Source organism: Populus alba, chromosome 5 (assembly GCF_005239225.2).
Source record: "Populus alba chromosome 5, ASM523922v2, whole genome shotgun sequence".
Classification (NCBI taxonomy): Eukaryota; Viridiplantae; Streptophyta; class Magnoliopsida; order Malpighiales; family Salicaceae; genus Populus; species Populus alba.
In genome coordinates, this window is record NC_133288.1 from 8,242,439 (window position 1) to 8,261,559 (window position 19,121).

At 34.5% G+C, this 19,121-nt stretch overlaps 1 protein-coding gene across 1 annotated transcript; it reads left to right on the forward strand.

Annotated features, from left to right (window-relative positions):
- Positions 1-4,857: 4,857 nt before the first annotated feature.
- LOC118029968 (protein STRICTOSIDINE SYNTHASE-LIKE 5) lies at positions 4,858-9,916 on the forward strand. The gene is made up of 5 exons (XM_035033972.2): positions 4,858-5,355; positions 7,630-7,937; positions 8,197-8,329; positions 8,453-8,727; positions 9,672-9,916. The coding sequence occupies exons 1-5, from the start codon at positions 4,906-4,908 to the stop codon at positions 9,673-9,675; spliced, it is 1,170 nt and encodes a 389-aa protein (XP_034889863.1). The 5' UTR covers positions 4,858-4,905; the 3' UTR covers positions 9,676-9,916.
- The last annotated feature ends 9,205 nt before the right edge of the window (positions 9,917-19,121 follow it).

Here is a 19,121-nt window from a genome sequence, read left to right on the forward strand (position 1 = left end):
ATCGACACTGCCACCGCCACAGCAGAACCAAAGAGGAAGAAGAGGAGAAGAACAGAGAGAGGGAATAACGGAGAAAAACTGACCCAAGGTGACGGTGAACAGAAACAGAGGAGAGAAAGAAAGAGGACAGCCGCCGACTACTACACCGCCTCCGCGCCCTCCGCTGCCGCCAGCGTCGCCACCGTTCCAGGTAACTTTCTCCACTGCCATTTTTTTGCTTCGGCTTCGGCTTCATCTGCATGCAGAACGTTTACGTTCTGCACCAGATGAAGATTAATTAGCTAGTTACTGTGCTGTGCACAGTAACTGGCTAATTAATTCACGGGTTACTGTGTGCACAGTAACCCCGGTTACTATACACACTAATTAATTCTCTGGTTACTGTGCGCACAGTAACCCGGTTACTATGTGCACAGTAAGCAGCCCATGCATTTGGGCCAGGTTCGGCCCAACCCATGTATTTGGGCCTGACCCGGCCCATTTCAAAAAAAAAAATCAAAAATATTTGTTTCAGCATTTTATAATTTTTCCGCATAATTTTTATGTCATTTTGATTAATATTGGGTGATATTTGTTTTTATGTTGTTAAAAATACAAAAATCTGATTTTCAAATACCCGGTTTTCGTCAAAAACTTCCACAAAAATACAAAAAAAAAAAAAAAAAGAGAAAAAAATGTTTTTGTGCATACGGCCAGGTGTCTCAAAGCTAAAAATTCATATTGTATTTTTCATACACAAAAAAAAATATATTTTAGCATGCATTTTGGCTTTAATAACCAGTTTATTAAAGTCAAGAGAATATTGGCCAATATTTCAAAAACAACAAAAATTTTATTTTTTGGACAATAAAACCTGGGTTATGACATTACACGTAATGCATATTCCGGATATTTAATTCTTATTTTTTAGACAATAAAACCTGGGGTATGACATTACACGTAATGCATATTCCGGATATTTAATTTTTTTTTTTGGACAATAAAACCTGGGGTATGACATTACACGTAATGTATATTCCGGATATTTAGTTCTTTTTTTTTTTTGGACAATAAAACCTGGGGTATGACATTACACGTAATGCGTATTCCGGATATTTAATTCTTTTTTTGTTTGGACAATAGAACCCGGGGTATGACATTACATGTAATGCATATCCTGGACAATAGGAAACCACAACGTGACTTAGATTTTATTAGACAAAACAATGCAGCCTACCTTAGGTAGGGCGTAGTTGAGGTGCTAACACCTTCCCTTTACGCAACCAGTCTCCGTACCCCATCTCTGAGACCAGTTAGGGTTCCTAGTAACCAGAATACTAGGTGGCGACTCCCAGTCCATTTTTTAGCTTAGAGACAAAGAACTCCTTGTCTCACCATATTTTCCACGCCAAATAGACACACCATACCATCATGAAGGGTTGGTAGTGGACGATCGCCGCGCCGCCGCACACGTGCGACAAAATTGAAAAAAAAAAGAAAGAAAGGTAGAATAAAAAAAAAAGCTTGACAATAAAATCATATAAATGATGTGCACGTCATCTTCCACATGCATATAATTGATTATTTCGAGGCATCTTCCTCGAAAGTCATCTCCCGCTCGAATGCACTTGTAGGTAGGGGTGTTCAAAATAATCGATTAACTGAGAAAATCGACAAAACCGAAGAAAAATTAACCGAAAAAACCGAACCAAAAGTAAAAACCGATTAAACCGATTTAAAAAACCATAAATGTTAACAGGTCCGGTTCGGTTTCGGTTTTGACCCAAAAACCGAGCCAAACCGAACCAGACCCATTAAACCATTAAAAAAAAAAGTACTATAATTAGTTAAGTTAACCTAATTGGATGGCCTCCCTCTCTAACCCTAACATATTCTTATCTCAGTTCTCTCACAATCACAAAGCCGTCCTCATCTTCCTTTCCATTTCCATCAAAAACCCAATCTTCCTCAATAATTAATTCACAATCTTCCTTTCCCATAAACCTTCTTCATTGAAGCAATGACAGTAAGGTAAATGACTAAATTTCATCTTCTTTGATTCTTTGTTTCATGAGTTTGAATTTTAAAAGTATTTTCTAAATTTCCAAGTCTATTCCATCTTCATCTTCATATTTTTATTTTCCAGAAATCGTCTCCATCTTCATCTTTTCCAGAAACCGTCTCCATCTTTCAGGGTTTTTTATTTTAGCAACGACAACAAGGTAAATTTCATCTTGTGTATTTCATGATTAACGTATGGTTTTCTGCTAGAAGAAATGCTATATATATATGTAGAAACAGCGTGGCATGTGTTCTAGCAGAGGTCAGCCGTGTAGAGACCAAGTTGGGTCAAGTTGAAGCAGACATATCAACAAAGCATAAGATCACAGTTTGATTTGTTTTTTAGATATTCATGTTGTCTGCTTCCTGGCTATATCACCTTCTATAAAACACAAATAAAAACCCGTAAAAGCCGAGAAGCAGAGTTAGGGTGAAAAACAGAGAGGGCCCTTCAAGGGGTCCGGTGAAGAATATTCATGCTAAATCCATCGTGTATATGAGGGCAAAGTGACACCTGCCATTAACTTATCGAGAAATAGAAGGGAAGATTAAGAAAACATTACCTGGCAGGCTGTGAGAAGTTGAGATGTTGTTCATACAGATCGTATGATCAACGTTACCTGGCAAACAGAAAATGCCAAGGGGGTATATCTTAATTAACTGCTTTGAGAGGAGTTGACTTGTCCATGGTTTTTGCCCATGGTTTTTGCTTTTGGCCCACAGTTTGGTTTATTTCTTTAATTTCTTTACCAGCCTTGTCGGGCCAGGTTTTGCGTTTCGGAATATTTTGAGTTTCAACATCCTTTTCTGTCGTATAATCTTGTGTTTCTCCTATGTTGATAGTTGATACTCATACTGTCATACATATATGTAAGGTTTGTAATAATTAGCCATGATTCACTCCATAGTTTTTTCTTTTTTTATAAAAATTCACTCCACAGTTTGAACATCAATAAAGACGAGCCTACAAGTAATTCAATTTGAAATATAATATATATATATATATATATATATATATATATATATATATATATATATTCATTAAAATAAAATAAAAACTACTATTTCAATTAAAAACAAATCACCAAAACCTCCTTAAGAAATATGACATTGTAGCTAAAGATTTTATTCATTGACTATAATATGTTGCTAATTTGCTAGTGTTTTTTTATAGATTATCCTTGCTGGATCTTTTGGCTTTTGCTGTTGCTGGAAGTTTTGGATGCTGCTGTAGTGCTGGTGTCGGATTTTTTCTTCAACTTATGCAGAATGTTTTTGATAATTTATTACTAGTTGCTATTTGTTAATGTATCTATTTGCTAATGTAAACTTTTTTTAGTGTGAACACCTCTTTTAATTTGAGGTGTCCAAATTTGATCACGCATCTTGCATATTGCATTGAATTGAATTTTCATAGCATATTTCTTTGTATATTAAAAATAGTAAGATAAAACATATCAGATTTATTGTTATTATATTAAGCATTTCAAAAAAATTTCAATATTTTAATTTCATTAGAAAGCTTATAACAAAATTAATCAAATTATAACATTTTAAAGAGTTTTGATTAAAAAGCCTATAAATTTAGCCCAATAAGAAAATTTAACAGCTCAATTTAATTTAAGCCCATTAAAAAAAAGTCAAAAAGCCCATTAATTTAATGATTATGTTTCTCGGTTTTTTAGCTGCAAAACCGGATTCAACCGAACCGAACCGGTTCGGTTTGAACTAGAATTCGGTTCGGTTCGGTTTGTAATTTAAAAAATATGAGGTACTTGGTTCGGTTGGTTTTTATGGTTGAAACCGTACCGAACCGTGAACACCTCTACTTGTAGGAAGTATAAATTAGAATTGAATGTATATAATATTTTATTGATGAATCGAGTTCTGCGAGAAGATGTTTTTGTTTTTTAATCCGCTCTTTTTAATTGTTTTTGTAGTCGTTAGAATTGTGGTTTTCGTGCATATAAAAAACAAAAAAAAAAAGGAAAAAAGGGATCTTTGAAGGATTTCGGGCCGTTTGTTTCCAGGAATTCACTTTCCTGGAAACCATTTTCCTCACTTTGTCAAGGAAAGTGTTTTTCGCTTTTTATTATTGGAAAACACTTTCTTTTTTCACTTGAAACAAATCTCTCCTTCGGTACCCACACCAGCACCTCCACGTCCACCAGCCATGCCACTTGCAATTGATTCACTGTCTGATGTCTTTGGTTCCATGTAGAAACGAGCTTGAAATGCAGCAAGATGAGCATAGTATGCAAGTGGCACTGCAACATCATAAAATGTTCTCAAGCAAATATTGTCATATGAAAAAAAAAATTAATTTGGCTTTATGAAAAAAAAACTTATTTTAAGCTTTTAAAATTGAAAAAAATATATTAATAGGTTTTACTTAAAAAATATTTTATAGGCTTATTTCTATATAATATGATATGACATATAGTTATGTTTTATAAAATAAGCTATGTATGAATATAACATATAATAATAATAAAAATTCATTATTATACTTTTTAAATTTTATTTTTTTATTGTAAGTGATTAAATATTAATATTAAATATTTTATATATATTAGATAAACCTGAAAAAAAATTAATTCATTAATAAATTTTTTTCCAGTTCATTTTTCATAACACAAACAAACACTAGAAAGTGTTTTCCAGTTTATTTTCCATAACACTGCCAAATATAAAAAAATACTTTCCAAAAATTTATTTTTTTTGAAATTCATTTTAAAAAAAAAAAAAACTTTACTAAAAACAAACGGAGCACAAATTTTTACTTACAGCCAAGTAGGACTTGTTTCATAATTTAAATGCTTGCTGCAGTATCTAGATAACAATATTATCCAACCCCCCTTGGCTATGGCAACGAAGTCTAGATCTGCAAGCTCACCATCTTCTCCGAAACCCACATCAATAAAGACCTCATGGCCTTTCTTTACTGTTCTCTTAACGGTTCTATCTCCTGTCTTGGTAGCTACACTCGTTTTCCAACTTGACTCGTTCGAACCAGCTCACTTGCCGATCCACGAGCTGACTCAGCCACCATTGAAGGCTTTGAGGAAGAATGACCACATGCTTCAAGGGTCCGAGCTTGTGGGTTTCAAGCAGTTGATTGGACCAGAAGATATTGCATATGATAGCAATTCGGGTGTTATTTACACTTCTTGCGCTGATGGGTGGGTTAAACGAGTCACGATTAATGACTCAGTTGCTGACACTATCGTGGAGAGCTGGGTTAGCACTGGAGGTAGGCCTCTCGGACTCGCCCTTGGACACGATAATGAAGTTATTGTAGCCGATGCTTTCAAGGTTGGTGACCTTTTTTTTTTTGTTTTTTCCTTTAGCAATTGGTTGGATTGAAATTGGGGTTTGGTGTTTTGGTTTGATCTCCTTGATATAACATAGATTCTCTGCAAAATAGTTAGAAGTTCTCGTTTTCTAATGAATTAAAACCAAAGGGACTGGAATTGAAAATAAAAAAAATGGAGACCCTTCTCTTTCCAGAGCACATAGAATATGAGAAAGGAAAGAGAAGAAAAAATAGTGGCTAATGCTCTGTTTGTTTCTAGAAAAACGAATTCTTGAAATTCGTTTTTCTTAGTTTCCGGTGTTTGATACCAATATAGAAAACTAGTCCACGGAAACTTAATTCCGGTCAAAACATAAAACGTAACTTTAGCGGAGGAAAGTGTTTTTCTTTTGATAAAAAAGAAAAACACTTTTCTTTTTTTTTCCTTTCATAAAGACAGTGGCCAGAGGTGGGCCCAATCCTGCGTTTTCATGTTTTTTTAACTGTTCATGTTAATTGCACTGTTCAATGAACAGTGCAATTAACATGAACACTATATTGTATACACTGTTCACTCAAAAATAGTGAACAATGCAGTTCTCTTGCACTGTTTACTTGCCTGCGGGAACCTTTTTTTATTATTATTTTAAATGTGCTATTTTTTTAACATTTAAAAAAAAAAAAACTAGTTTAGAGTGAATTTTATACCTTAATATTTTATCCAATTTTATTACATGCTAAAAATATTATTAAAACTATAGTTTTTGTTTGATATATTTCGTACGTAATGGAATTATAAATGGTTTCATGGAATAGTAAAAAATATTTCACAAGCTTATTTCTCTATGATATGATATATATAGTTATATTTTATAAAATAAGCTATGTATGAATATAAGATATAATAAAAAAAAATTCATCATTATACATTTTAGATTTTTTTTATTATTATTGTAAGTGATTAAATATTTTATATTAAATATTATATATATATTAGATAAATTTGAAAAAAAAATTAATTCATTAATAAATTATTTTCCAGTTCATTTTCCATAATACAACCAAACACTGGAAAGTATTTTCCAGTTCATTTTCCATAACACTACCAAACATCGAAAAATACTTTCCCGGAATTCACTTTCCCCAGAATTCACTTTCCAAAAGAAATTCACTTTCCTGCAAACAAACGGAGCCTAAAGCCACATACTCCTTTTCAACCATGCACTGTTTTTAGGATGACCGCTTTCATGCGATGAGTCTAATAGCGGAAAGAATTACCATTTTTGGAGATTGGAGGCTGTACCACCAGACCATGGCTGTCCGGTTCACATGGTGGAATGTTTATTCCACGCGTCAACCCTTTTTCTTTTTCTTTTTTATTTTTTAATCAATATTAATTTTTCGAGTCTTGAATTTCATTTCGCCCCAGCCTAGTCTATTTCTTTTCAATTTAATATGTAATTCTCTAATAGCTCATATGAATTTAATCTTGCATTTCATCTTAAACAAATAGAACAAAGACTCAAATAAAGAAAAAGCTTAGAAGGGTAAAGAATGTGACAACTAGCCAACTAAATTAACACTTTCTTGCTTTAGGGTTATGTATATGACTTGACATGTGAATTTTACAACTAACCCGTATTAATATAGTTATATAAGAGTCTTTGGAAAAGCGATTGTATCCGTGTTTTTAAAAAATTTAAATTTTTTTGTTAAAAATTAAATTTTTTTTATATGTTTTGATGCGTTGATCTCAAAAATTATTGTAAAAAAACATCATTTTAATGCATTTCGACACGAAAATTACTTTCAAAAGCAACCGCAACTATACTCCCAAACAGGTTGATAATCTCATAATTAAAATCACATATTAAATATAATTGACACAAATTCATTGTTTTTTTTTTATTTTATTTTGTTGCCATCACTAAAGATGCTTGCACATTTTGTTTTAGGTAATTAGAGGAAAAAAGAAAACAAATATCGCATTTTGCTTATTAGGGAGTGATATAATATGTTTTGAATGAAATCACTTTTCCCTCATAGAAGTATGAGCGAATGCGATCTTTTTCTCAAGATCATTATAGTTTTTGCAAAATTAGGTTTATTTATCTTTATATTTAGTCTTATGTCTATAAGTTTAATTGTTTTGAAATCAACTCTGAAAATATGATCATTTTTCAATGTATTGTTTTCTCATGTATTTAATACAAGTTTACTAATGTCTTATATATAGCACTGGTATTACGTCAATTACTGCACATGCTTGTTATTTATAATGTTGTGTATAACAGGGACTACTAAAGATAAGTGGAGAGGGTAAAGTGGAGCTACTAGCTGATGAGGCCGAGGGGGTAAAATTTAAACTCACAGATGCTGTAGCTATAGCAGAAGATGGCACCATCTATTTTACAGATGCTTCATACAAATACAATCTGCTCGAGTTCTTCTGGGACCTTTTGGAGGGTAAGCCATATGGTCGAGCAATCAGCTATGATCCAGTTACCAAAGAGACCAAGGTTTTGGCTCGTGACCTCTACCTTGCTAATGGAGTCGCGGTCTCACCAGATCAACAATATGTGGTCTTCTGCGAAACATTCATGTATGATCTGAGTAATCTTATTTACGTTCTTGCAAGCACGCATGCTAGTTTTCGAGAAATTGGCTTCTTTGATATTTCTTTCTTTCATTTGGCTTTTATAAGGAGATTTTTTTTTTGCCCTAAAAGATGCGCCCAGGGATAAGGCTATACGCTAACAAAATGTTGAGATAATAAATTTTATAGGTTATCGAACACCACCAACTATCTATGAATTATCATTAAGTTCTTATAATTCACCTTTTTGAACTGGTTATTGCAGGAGAAGGTGTAGAAAATATTACATACAAGGAAAGAAAAAAGGGAGCCTAGAGACATTCATTGACAATTTGCCTGGCTTGCCTGATAACATCCATCATGATGGACATGGCCATTACTATATTGCATTAGCCTCGGTAATTTCATTGCGTTACTGTTATTCTTCACTTACATGAATCTTCTTTTTCCTTTCACCTAGAGACCTCTATAGTATGACTTATGTTTATAACACCATTAATGTTGCTATAAAAATACAACAGGAAATCACAGTTGCACTGGACCTAGCACTCAAACATCCTTTTCTTCGGAAGCTTACGGGAATCTATACGAAGTACATAGGAGAAATTAATATGTCAAAGAATAGTGGTGTATTCATCGTAGATTTGGAAGGAAAACCGACAGATCATTACTATGATCCGGGTTTGGCATTGATTTCAAGTGGGATCAAGATTGGAAACCATATATATTGCGGTTCCCTTCTCTATCCCTACATTATCCGTCTTGATGTAACAAAGCATCCTGCACGAGTCACAGTGTAAGCAACATCCCTATGAAGTGATGTTCTTCGCATTATCCCACACCCTGCAATTATTTTTATCATATTATTCTAATAATGTATCTTTTTCTTTCTTGGCTACTTATGGTATTGTTGGCTATGAAATGGTCACAGGACAAGATTTGTTTCTTTTTCAACTATAGAAATTATTCAAGGACAAAAAATGAATGTTAAATAACTATTGTCTAACTGTGGCAACACTCCCATTGTTATTTTTGGTTGCTGCTAATGCTCAAAGTGAGATTAGTCTTCCCAGATCGGACATAAAAAAAAATTACAGGCCCTGAGCTACATATCATCAACCCAGATCGTGTAGGTAACCAGGGAAAATTACTCATCTTTAATATGTCATTGTTTACTCTAAAAATAAACTTAGTGTTTGTCTTATTGTTCAATTTAAAGTTCAAATAAAGTTATTTATTTTATAAATAAAAGGCATGCTGTTCTTGGGGACGTTATTGAAATCTGCTGAAGATGAAGATTTTATAAAGGTGTAATGTCGTTCGATATAGATTTTTATGCTTCATTATAAATAAAAAGCATGTACATTGATTTCCATGTTTGATCATATTGAATAACGTATTGTATTCTCTCCAATCGTAGCTCTTTTCGATTTCAATTTTTAATATTTGCCATGTACTCATACATCTCTTTCACAGCCGAAATTTGATTTATAATTTGCTGTCCAGCTTTGATATTTTGTTTGTTCGTTGTTCTCTTATAAATGTTGATTTCCAAACCAATTCAAACACAATGTCATCATTTTTCTTTTCTTACTGCTGTTGTGGGCAAGGTTTTTTGCTTGCGACATTGCTGCACAGAATAATAAAGGATTAACGAAGGGAGATAGTGGCAGATCTAAAAGAAAAGGGGGGGAAACAAAAGTGAAATCTACTGTTTGTGTTTGTTGGGTTGCCTTGCAGGTGACTGGGAGATCCACCACTGGTACGAGCAGGAAGAGAAGGAGACGAACCTGATCCACCCGTTTGCTGGTCTTCACCAGTGACGACACGTGGATCCATGCACCATCAGTGGCGGTGGTGTGTGAGCACCACGCATTGTACTAAGGTCTTGTTTGGCTAATTTCAATTTCTGTTATTTTGTAATATGTAAAAATGATGTGTGAGTTGAGCATAGTAAAAAGTGATGTGCGTGTTTGTATTTTTTTTATGTATGTTATTGAATTAAAAAAAAAAAGAATTTAATGGTTTAATTTGCATATGATCAAGTATTTTACGGACAAATAAAATCATGTTGTATTTCTCGTGAAAATATAGGAAGTTTCTACATATTTTTTTCGGATTTAATAACTAATTTATTAAAGCGTTAAGAATTTGATTAATATGTTTAAATTTTTAAATCACATCAAAACCACAGAGAGCTTACCTTAGGTAGGGTGTGTTAAGGGTGTTAATACCTTTCCTAGCCACAACCAGTCCTTTACCCATGAATCTATTACAATGACCAGTACACCTAGGTTTCCTAGTAGCCCTGAATCAAATACTAGGTGGCGACTCCTCAAATCAAACAAACGAATGAAAATCGCCATCGAACGCCGCTCGGGGACGTGCGACAAAATGACGACTCCACTGGGGAAGGTACTGTTTTCTACTCCACGGGGACGCCGCTTTGTTTTTTGAAGTGTTCAAGTTTTTTTATTATGTTTTGTTTTGTTTTATTTTTGTTTTATTCATGCATTATATGAAATTATTGTTTCATTTTATTTTTGTTTTATTCATGCATTGTATGAAATTCTCTCATGCATCAAGTGTTTTAATTTTTGAAAGCACACACAAGCTTCAGGTTAGGTGGAGGATTAGCAGTTTACCTTACAACTTTTAGTCAAGTTTTAAGTTTGTGTAAACCCCAACTCTTCGTTGAGTGCTTACACTATTAGTGATTGGTATATGTGCCATCCCACTATCTGTTGAGCCCCCATATTGCCTTTATGAGGGTGATAACTGAAACAACAAGAGATCCTTTTTTAGAGACCAAGTAGTAAACCTACCATTTGTCTCACGTAAAAAGATTAAAACCTGCATTTAGGATGTATGCTCCATACATATTGTTTTGCATCTGAACAAGCTCTTCTTGAAGCATCTTGAATTCAGGACTTTCGGGGGATATAATGGTCATTACTCAAGAAATTTCTATTGTAGAGTTTGAGCAAGAATAAAAATTCTTGTTTCATCATGCAAGACGTATGATCATATGTCACCCCTCGAAGGGCAAGTTCATCATATAGATTACATGTCATATATTTATCATGCATGTAACGGGATGAAAAATAGGTTCCCTTATTGGCGATTTACTACATTAGACTAAAAAAGATTGATAATTAAAAAAAAAAAAAAAGGTCAGAGAGAGGCTCATTGTCAACAGGAAGTTGAGAGCATCAAAGGTGAAGTTGCTAGACTCAGATCTACTTGAACAAGTGTTAAGCATCAAATTAAAAGGGAATGTCTGCATAGTTTTCTGTGGGAACACTGCTTTTCCACATCCAATTGAAGCTGCACCTCTCCTTTTTAGTCATGAACAACAACAACAATGCCTTCAGTCATCAACTAATGACAACCTTTGTTCTTGTTTAGTTGAATTATTCATTATTCATCGCCTTCACAGTTTCCAATGGCACCAAATAAATGCTAGCCTTTTGTGCATGGTGCATTAGTCTTCTTTGAAGTTACCCCTACTGTGAGCTCAATTCCAGTCCAACATGATTAAATACTAAACTCATACATGGCAGAGCTCTCTCTGTAGAGATTTGTTTGTGGATATGTCAGAGGGGAATGCAAGAGGGAATGTAGTAGTTTCATATGTTATAAAACATCCCCCCATCAGTTTTAACAATGAAACACTATAATAGGAAGAAGAGTCAGACCTGGTCTGAAAATATAAGCAGTCATCCAACTTCTATGTGGCAGAGATGTCCCTATAGAAATTTGTTTGCGGCCCTACAAGTGGGGAATCTAAGAGGGGATACAGTAGTTTCAAATCATCTATAATTTTCTCTTACTAGTGTTAGCATTACAATGCAAAAGTAGGGAGAAAAAGCAAACTTGAACTGAAAAATATTAAGGAGATTGGAACTTTATCATAACAGAACTCCCTCTACAAGTGTTTGTTTGCTACACTGTCAGTGAGGAATTAAAGAGGAGAGAAATGAGTTTTAGATTCATTAGGTTCTTTTCCAATATGAGACAATGCGTGATTCCACACGTCAACAGTGGTGGTGCTGCATGTTTCTGTGCGCTGCCAAGATTACCTAACTGTTGGAAAGTTTCCAACAATCTTTAAACAACCACAATAACATTGGAAGATTGACATGATGTTGTGAAGATTGCTGAAAGAATTGAACAAGCTATCAAGAGGGGAAAGATTAAAGGTTCTGCCATAGATTCCAGAATGATGTTGAAAGATGTATCAGGAGATGACTCTAAAGGTGGAAAACCTTAGTTATGTGGTCTAGCCAGGTCTTGCTATTCTTATAGTGTTGAAATGTCTTTACCAAGATTGACATCCCCCTGCTACTCGAGTTTGTCGACTAGCGTCTGCCAAAATCCAGACTTGTTGCCTCGGTTCCGTTAAATCCCATGCAACCACTGTTTTCTATGTGATATAATCCAAACAGGAGATTTGAATATCATAGTGGGGTCCCCGACCATTTCAATTAAACAGTTATAAGAATTTCAAGAATCAAGTCCGGAAGTTGGTGAGCAAGAGACGAGTGAAGTCTGTGAAGGAGGTTGTCATTAGTCATATTATCACATAACATTCTCAAAATGACAAGTGATCGAAATTGCTTGGCAAAACACAAATATTGCTAAAGTAGCTGATCCAAGAAGGGTGTTGAACTGTCAATCATTTTTTTATGAATTTTTGCCATTTTGCATTTTGTTTTGGGATCACATCTCATCCTTTAACGAAACATGTCATTTCTTTGTCTTTTTTTTGTTTTGAAAGCATGAGATATTTCTTTCAAAGATTATTTTGACAATATTTTGATCAAACTCCAACATGTAAAATTAAGGCTAGTCAATCCTAAAAGATTAAAAGTGTTTTGATTGCAGAAAAGACTCAATGCTTGAAAATGATATGAAGGAGAATGCCTATCAATTTTAAGAGGGGTAAAAGAGGTTTCAATTGAAGAAAGACACAACAAATGACAAAAATCAACACAAAAAACAACGAGCTTTATGTCTTTTAGTGTGTCTATGATAAAGCCTCTACATTCTTCAAAAAGATTAGATTGCTTATTCATCAAAGGAAAAGTTGGATTTGCATTATGACCTATGTTAAGAGAATTCTAATCTTTGAAATTAACAAGGTTATATGTCACTTTCTCTACAAAGACAATAAGAGGAAAAAAAAAAAGGTTGATGAATAGTTGATGTTGATCCTAGGTCTTTGAAACCTTTAAACACTTTGTGAGCCTATGAATTTCCTTTTCTTTCATAGCCATGAATCATAGCCTACATTACATGCTTTAAAAAGCTCTTTTTAATCAAGTAAGCAATCTGAACTGATAAATAGCGATCTCAAAACTTGAAGAGCTTTTCTATAATAGTCGTGGCTTCATGGATTAAGCTACTTGTTATTATGCATGCTGATAAAATTGGTGTTAAAAAACAAAACAATCTTTCTTGATGAATCCTCAAGTTTTGACTTAAGCCTTTTATTTTCCTTGAAATTCATATAAGGTCAACTTATTCATATACCATCAAAAGATATACCCAAGATCAAAGATTAAAACTGACACAAAGAACCATGCAAAAAGCCATTTTAATCTTATAACGGGTTAATTTCTATTTTTGAAATACAAGACAATCAAAGGACTACACTGAATAGCATGTGTTGGGTTTTTGACCAAGGAAGCTTGATTTATGAAAATATTTTTTAAAAATTTATACCCCTCTGATTTCATTTCAATAATTAGACTTGAATAGACATGATCTTTGAAATATGAGAGTTGATTCTAGAACAAGAAAGATTGTCAAAAAACAAAAACATCGATCGAATTAGCAAAATCCTTGACAAGAATAACATCAACACTTCTCGACACTCCTTGAAAAGTTGACCATCTGGGGGTGCAATATAATGGACCCTGAGAAGGAAAAGAAGCAGTATTCAGATTAGCTTGGGGGCAATGAAAGATGATTAAATAATGAATCAGCGAGCTGAGGAAAATTATGAAAGAAAAAAAGATAATCAGAAGAACAAGCACACTCAAATCAATTAAGGGCAACGATGTTCATGAACAGTCCATGAACTAGTAAACCCCGACAACAATTGAGAGTAAAGATATACCTAAAGAACATCTTTATATTTTCATCTAGGGTTTAACCTCTGAAACATGGTTATAATTCCCGATAGATGTTATCGTGCAATTGCATTTGAGTGAATGTCATAAAGATGCATACCACAAAGACTGACGGTGGGACCATCTGTTTTGAAACCCAAGGACACACTTCACTGCAAGAATATAGGTGATGAACATTATTAATAGTATCAATGCATTTCTTTTCATGATTTGATTTAACAACTTGAGAGGAATCTATTAAGAAGAACATTGAGCATACAACGATGAGCTTTTTACTGCAAAGTATGAGATCCATGTCTAGATGACTTGGCAGTTCTATGAAGGATGGTGATCATATATACTTGAATGGTTTCAACTGAAGGCAAGTTTATGACTAATTGACAACCTTGATGGGTGTTGGCACGATGTGCACAATCAATGAGAGAACAATTCTTAAAAGAATCAAGGAGATGAATGATTAAGCTTCTTCATGATGAATCAAGCAACACCACATTTGGGGGTATTGTTAAGCTTGATAAACAGCAAGAGCAATAATCATCGTGGACAACCCAGGATGGGCACTGCATTTACAGCCGAGTGATAGTTATCACATGAATGAGCCAATGCATGGAAAGAACAAAGAAGACTTTGGAATGCAAACAAATACACCCTATGATGATAGATCATCAAAGAGGGGGGGCTATATTTCAAATTAGGTAAGGATGCATGCATACCATCTAACCTCAAAGCATTGCACATATATTTTTTACTTGTTACAGGAAAAATCCTCAATAAAGTCTAGCAAGATTGTGGACAGAAAGAATCATTGAGTTGATAATAACAAAGAATCATGGCTTTGACCCTGGAATGAGGAAAAGATGAGATGAACCCTACCATGAGGAAAAAAAAAGAAAAAAAAATAAGAAGATCAATCTTGTCATCAGTAGGATTCTTTAGGTCAACCTTACAATCAGGTAGTGCCAAGTTTGTCAGCCTTATCCTCTTAGGACTTCTCCAGCCAAGTTTTTTTACCATGTAAATGACATTCTATCATTTGGGTAGGTTACCCATAACAATGAGACCACTTTTCACTTTTCATCTGGGTAGGTCACCCATTACAACAAGATCACTTCATATTTTTTTTTCACTTGGGTAGGTCACCCATCACAATGAAACCATTATTTTTTCTAGGTAGGTCATCCATTATAACGAGACCATACACACGTCTCTGTGTCAGTTCTGGTTAAAGGAGATCGCCAGATGGGACCTCGGTTAACCCAACCACACATAGAGTTTAGCTTTGATTAAAGGGAATTGCTAGATGGGATTTCAGGTTGATAGAGCAACACACCGACTTTGGTTCTGGTAAAGGAGATCGCTAAATTGGATCTCAGGTTAACCTAACCACGCACAAAGTTTAGCTTTGACTGAGTTACACACCGGTTTTGATTCTGATTAAAGGAGATCGTGAGATGGGATCTCAGGTTAACCTAAAAAGAAAAGAAAAAAAGAAAGAAAGAGAGAGAGAGAGAGAGAAAGAAAGAAAGAAAAGAAAAGAAAAGAAAAGACAAAGTTCTAAGATGAGTGAATCACTCAGCAAGAAAAGAAAAGACAAAGCTCTAAGATGAGTGGATCACCCAGCAAGCCAGGAAGACCTTAAGTTTTCTTTACAAAGCTTACTATGCAAAACATTGAGGATGTTTTTTCTTCATAAGCATTGTAAAGAGGGGGCATATGTTGAAATTACGACTTTAAAGAAGAAAGGAAGGGAGAAAAAAGGTGAGCAATGAAGTAGGCAAGGCCAATCCATCTGTCAGCTTCTAGGTCAAAAGCGAGTCTCCATTACGCAGTGATCTTTTCGAAAGTGGAGGTCGAGTCCAGCTCTAATCCAATCTCTGATGGCGTAGTGGGCTAACTGACTGACCTAAAGGCTTTTCCTTCGCCCCTCCCTTGGCCAAAGTAGCCGTCACTTACCTTTTCCTCATCTCCCTCGACCAGAGAACTGGCAGAGCCGTTCCCCCTTCTTAGCTGACTGAAACGTCCCAGCCAAGAACGCCATCTATTTCCCTCATCAACAGACTTCCAGACTCTCTCTTGGCCAACCACCTTCAACCAGCCAGCATCAGCGTCTCTTTCCCCATCAGCAGCATCTATTTCCTCTTCGGTCTCCTCAACTATAGGGAATAAAACAGACATCGTCTTCTGCCTCTCGCAGTAAAGTCAGCCCTGAATCAGCTCCTCCCCCACACACAGCAATGGCCATGGACGACCTGCGGATGAACCACTCTCTCATCCAGAAGCAGCGGTCAGTCCCTTGAGTCGATTCCCCCCGAGCCCCATCATCGCGTGTGCAGACACGCCTCCAGTCACGATAGCTTCTTCTCAGATCTTCAACCATTCGGAAGGTAATAAGCAACGACGGCATTGAACCTAGAAGAAGAAAGGATTAACAGAGGGATACAGTAACAGATCTAAAAGAAAAGGGGGGAAACAAAAGTGAAATGTATTGTTTGTGTTTGTTGGGTTGCCTTGCAGGTGACTGGGAGATCCACCGTCGGTACAAACGGGAAGAGAAGAAGGAGACGATCCTGATCCACCAGTTTGTTGGTCTTCGCCGGCGACGGCATGTGGATCCACGCGTCGCCAGTGGTGGCGGGGCGTGAGCTCCTCGCGGCGTACTATTCCAGCAGGTCCCAGAAGGCTTCCCTACAGTTCTTATATTATTAGGGGCTGTGTTTTGTAATTTTGGAAGGTCTTGTTTGGTTAATTTCAATTTCTGTTATATTGTAACATGTAAAAATGATGTTTGAGATGAGCATAGTAAAACGTGATGTGTGTGTTTGTAATTTTTTATGTATGTTATTGAATTATATATAAAAAAAGAATTTAATGGTTTAATTTGCATTTGATCATGTATTACGGACAAATAAAATCATGTTGTATTTTCCGTGAAAATATAAGAACATGTTTCTATATATTTTCTGGGATTTAATAACTTATTTATTAAAGCGTTAGGAATTTGATAAATATGTTTAAATTTTTAAATTACATCAAAACCACGAAGCAGCTTACCTCAGGTATGGTTCGTTAGGGGTACCTTTCCTAGCCACAACCAATCATTTACTCGTGAATTTGTGACAAAGACCAGTATACTCGAGTTTCCTAGTAGCCCTGAATCAAATATTAGGTGGCAACTCCTGAAATCAAGTAAACGAATGAAAAATCGCCATCAAATGCCGCTCGAGGACGTGCGACAGTCTCTACAGCCTGGAACAGCCCAAACGGTTTATACTAGCGTGTAGTCAGGTGTCAGTGGATCGTTTTCGTGCAAATTTAATTTAATTTGAGAAAAAAACGAGGCGTCAAATGTATTGGAAAAGAGGCCCTCGGGCAGCCTCTCTTAAGAAGAAGATGATAAGTATTTCTATCAATTACACTTTAGTCCTTTAATTTGTGATTTATCTCTAATCACCCCTGATTAAGTTCAATTCAAACCCTAGATTTCAGCGTCTTTTCCAGTTTGGTCCTTGGTTTTGAAATTATTTAATCAAGTCCTCAATTAGTCATCAAACTTCAATATTTATGCAATTAAGCACCTGATTTGACCAAATCAACTCTCAAAAATTCTAATTTAACCCCAGAACTTTAATTTCTTCCAATTAAATCCCAAATTTACTTAAAAATCAATTTTTCTTGCAATCAAACCCTCTATAAATTCAATTAAACCTCCAATAAAATTTAATTGAGTCCATAAACATCTGATTTTGGACATTTTTTCCTCAAATTGAATTTTTCTTTATCAACAGGGCTCTCTTCAGTCGATGATATACTATAAAACCTCAATATTTGTATTTTTGAACCTCCTGAACCAAATTCTAGCTATTTTCTGGGCGTTCCAGTATCCTCTTCTTACTGTTGTTATTTTTTGAATTTTTGTTTTGTCGAATATATAATTTTTTTTTAAGAGACAAGGTGAATTTGAAGAATAACCCAAAAATAGGTTATGACAGAAGTTAATATCTTTTATAACTATTTTTTAAAAAAAATATCTAACATGAAATTAAAGAAAAAAGTAGTTAAAAATATGTTATATTGATCTTTAATCTTCTCAGACGTATTATTTGTAGTATTAGGTTTTTGTCTAAACTATCTCATGGGCAAAAGATTAGGCTCGTTAGGCATGAAATTGATTTCATTTTATGTAAGTAGAGGAAAGAAGAAAAAAAAATATCACATTTTGTTTATTATGGAGTGTTCAATGTGAAAAATAATATAAAAGTACTTGAAGCTAAGATTTACAATGTTTTTTCTTTGGTACTATAACTATTATTTTTTTATTTTATTTCTTAAAATATTTTTTATTTAATAAAAATAAAATTTATAAAGATAAACTGAATGCAAGTTTATGACCTTTGGAACATCTATTAAAAATAAATACTTGAAAAAATGAAGTATCAATTAAATATAAAAATTTTATTTAAGACTATGTAAAAAAAATTTAAAATAAATCAAGATGATGAATTTAAGATTAATAAAATACCAGGAGATTAAATTGAAAAGAGAGAGACAGAGAAAGGTAGAATTAAAAAAAAAAAAAAAAAAAACTAGACAATAAAATCATATAAATGACGTATACGTCATCTTCCACATGCATATAATTGATTATTTTTGCATAAGATGACTTTATGGTCGATGACGAGGCATCTTCCTCGAAAGTCATTTCCAGCAGGCATGCACTTGTAGGAAGAACAATTTAGAATTCAATGTATATAATTTTCTATTGATGAATAGATTTCTGCGAAGATATGTTTTTGTTTTTTAATCGCAGATGCCATCAACGTTCCTGTCAGTTCTGGAAAGAAGGCAGATGCGTGGCCCTTTTTCATTGTTTTTGTGGTCGTTAGAAGAGCCCATATAAGAGTTTGACTCGGATAAAATTGGGGTTGAGTTGACAGAATCAATTCAAGTTTGGATCTTTTAAGAGAAAAACTCATGAAATAATGTGGTCTTGGTAAAAAAAAAAACAAGAGTCTATTTCACGAGTATTTTTAAACTTAATGGTCTTTATATTGTT

Excerpts from the sequence above, each read along its gene's own strand:
- LOC118029968 (XM_035033972.2), top strand. The coding sequence starts at position 4,906 with ATGGCAACGAAGTCTAGATCTGCAAGCTCACCATCTTCTCCGAAACCC. Across the intron at positions 5,356-7,629 it reads TTGTAGCCGATGCTTTCAAG|GGACTACTAAAGATAAGTGG; the intron begins GTTGGTGACCTT and ends TGTGTATAACAG. Across the intron at positions 7,938-8,196 it reads GTCTTCTGCGAAACATTCAT|GAGAAGGTGTAGAAAATATT; the intron begins GTATGATCTGAG and ends TGGTTATTGCAG.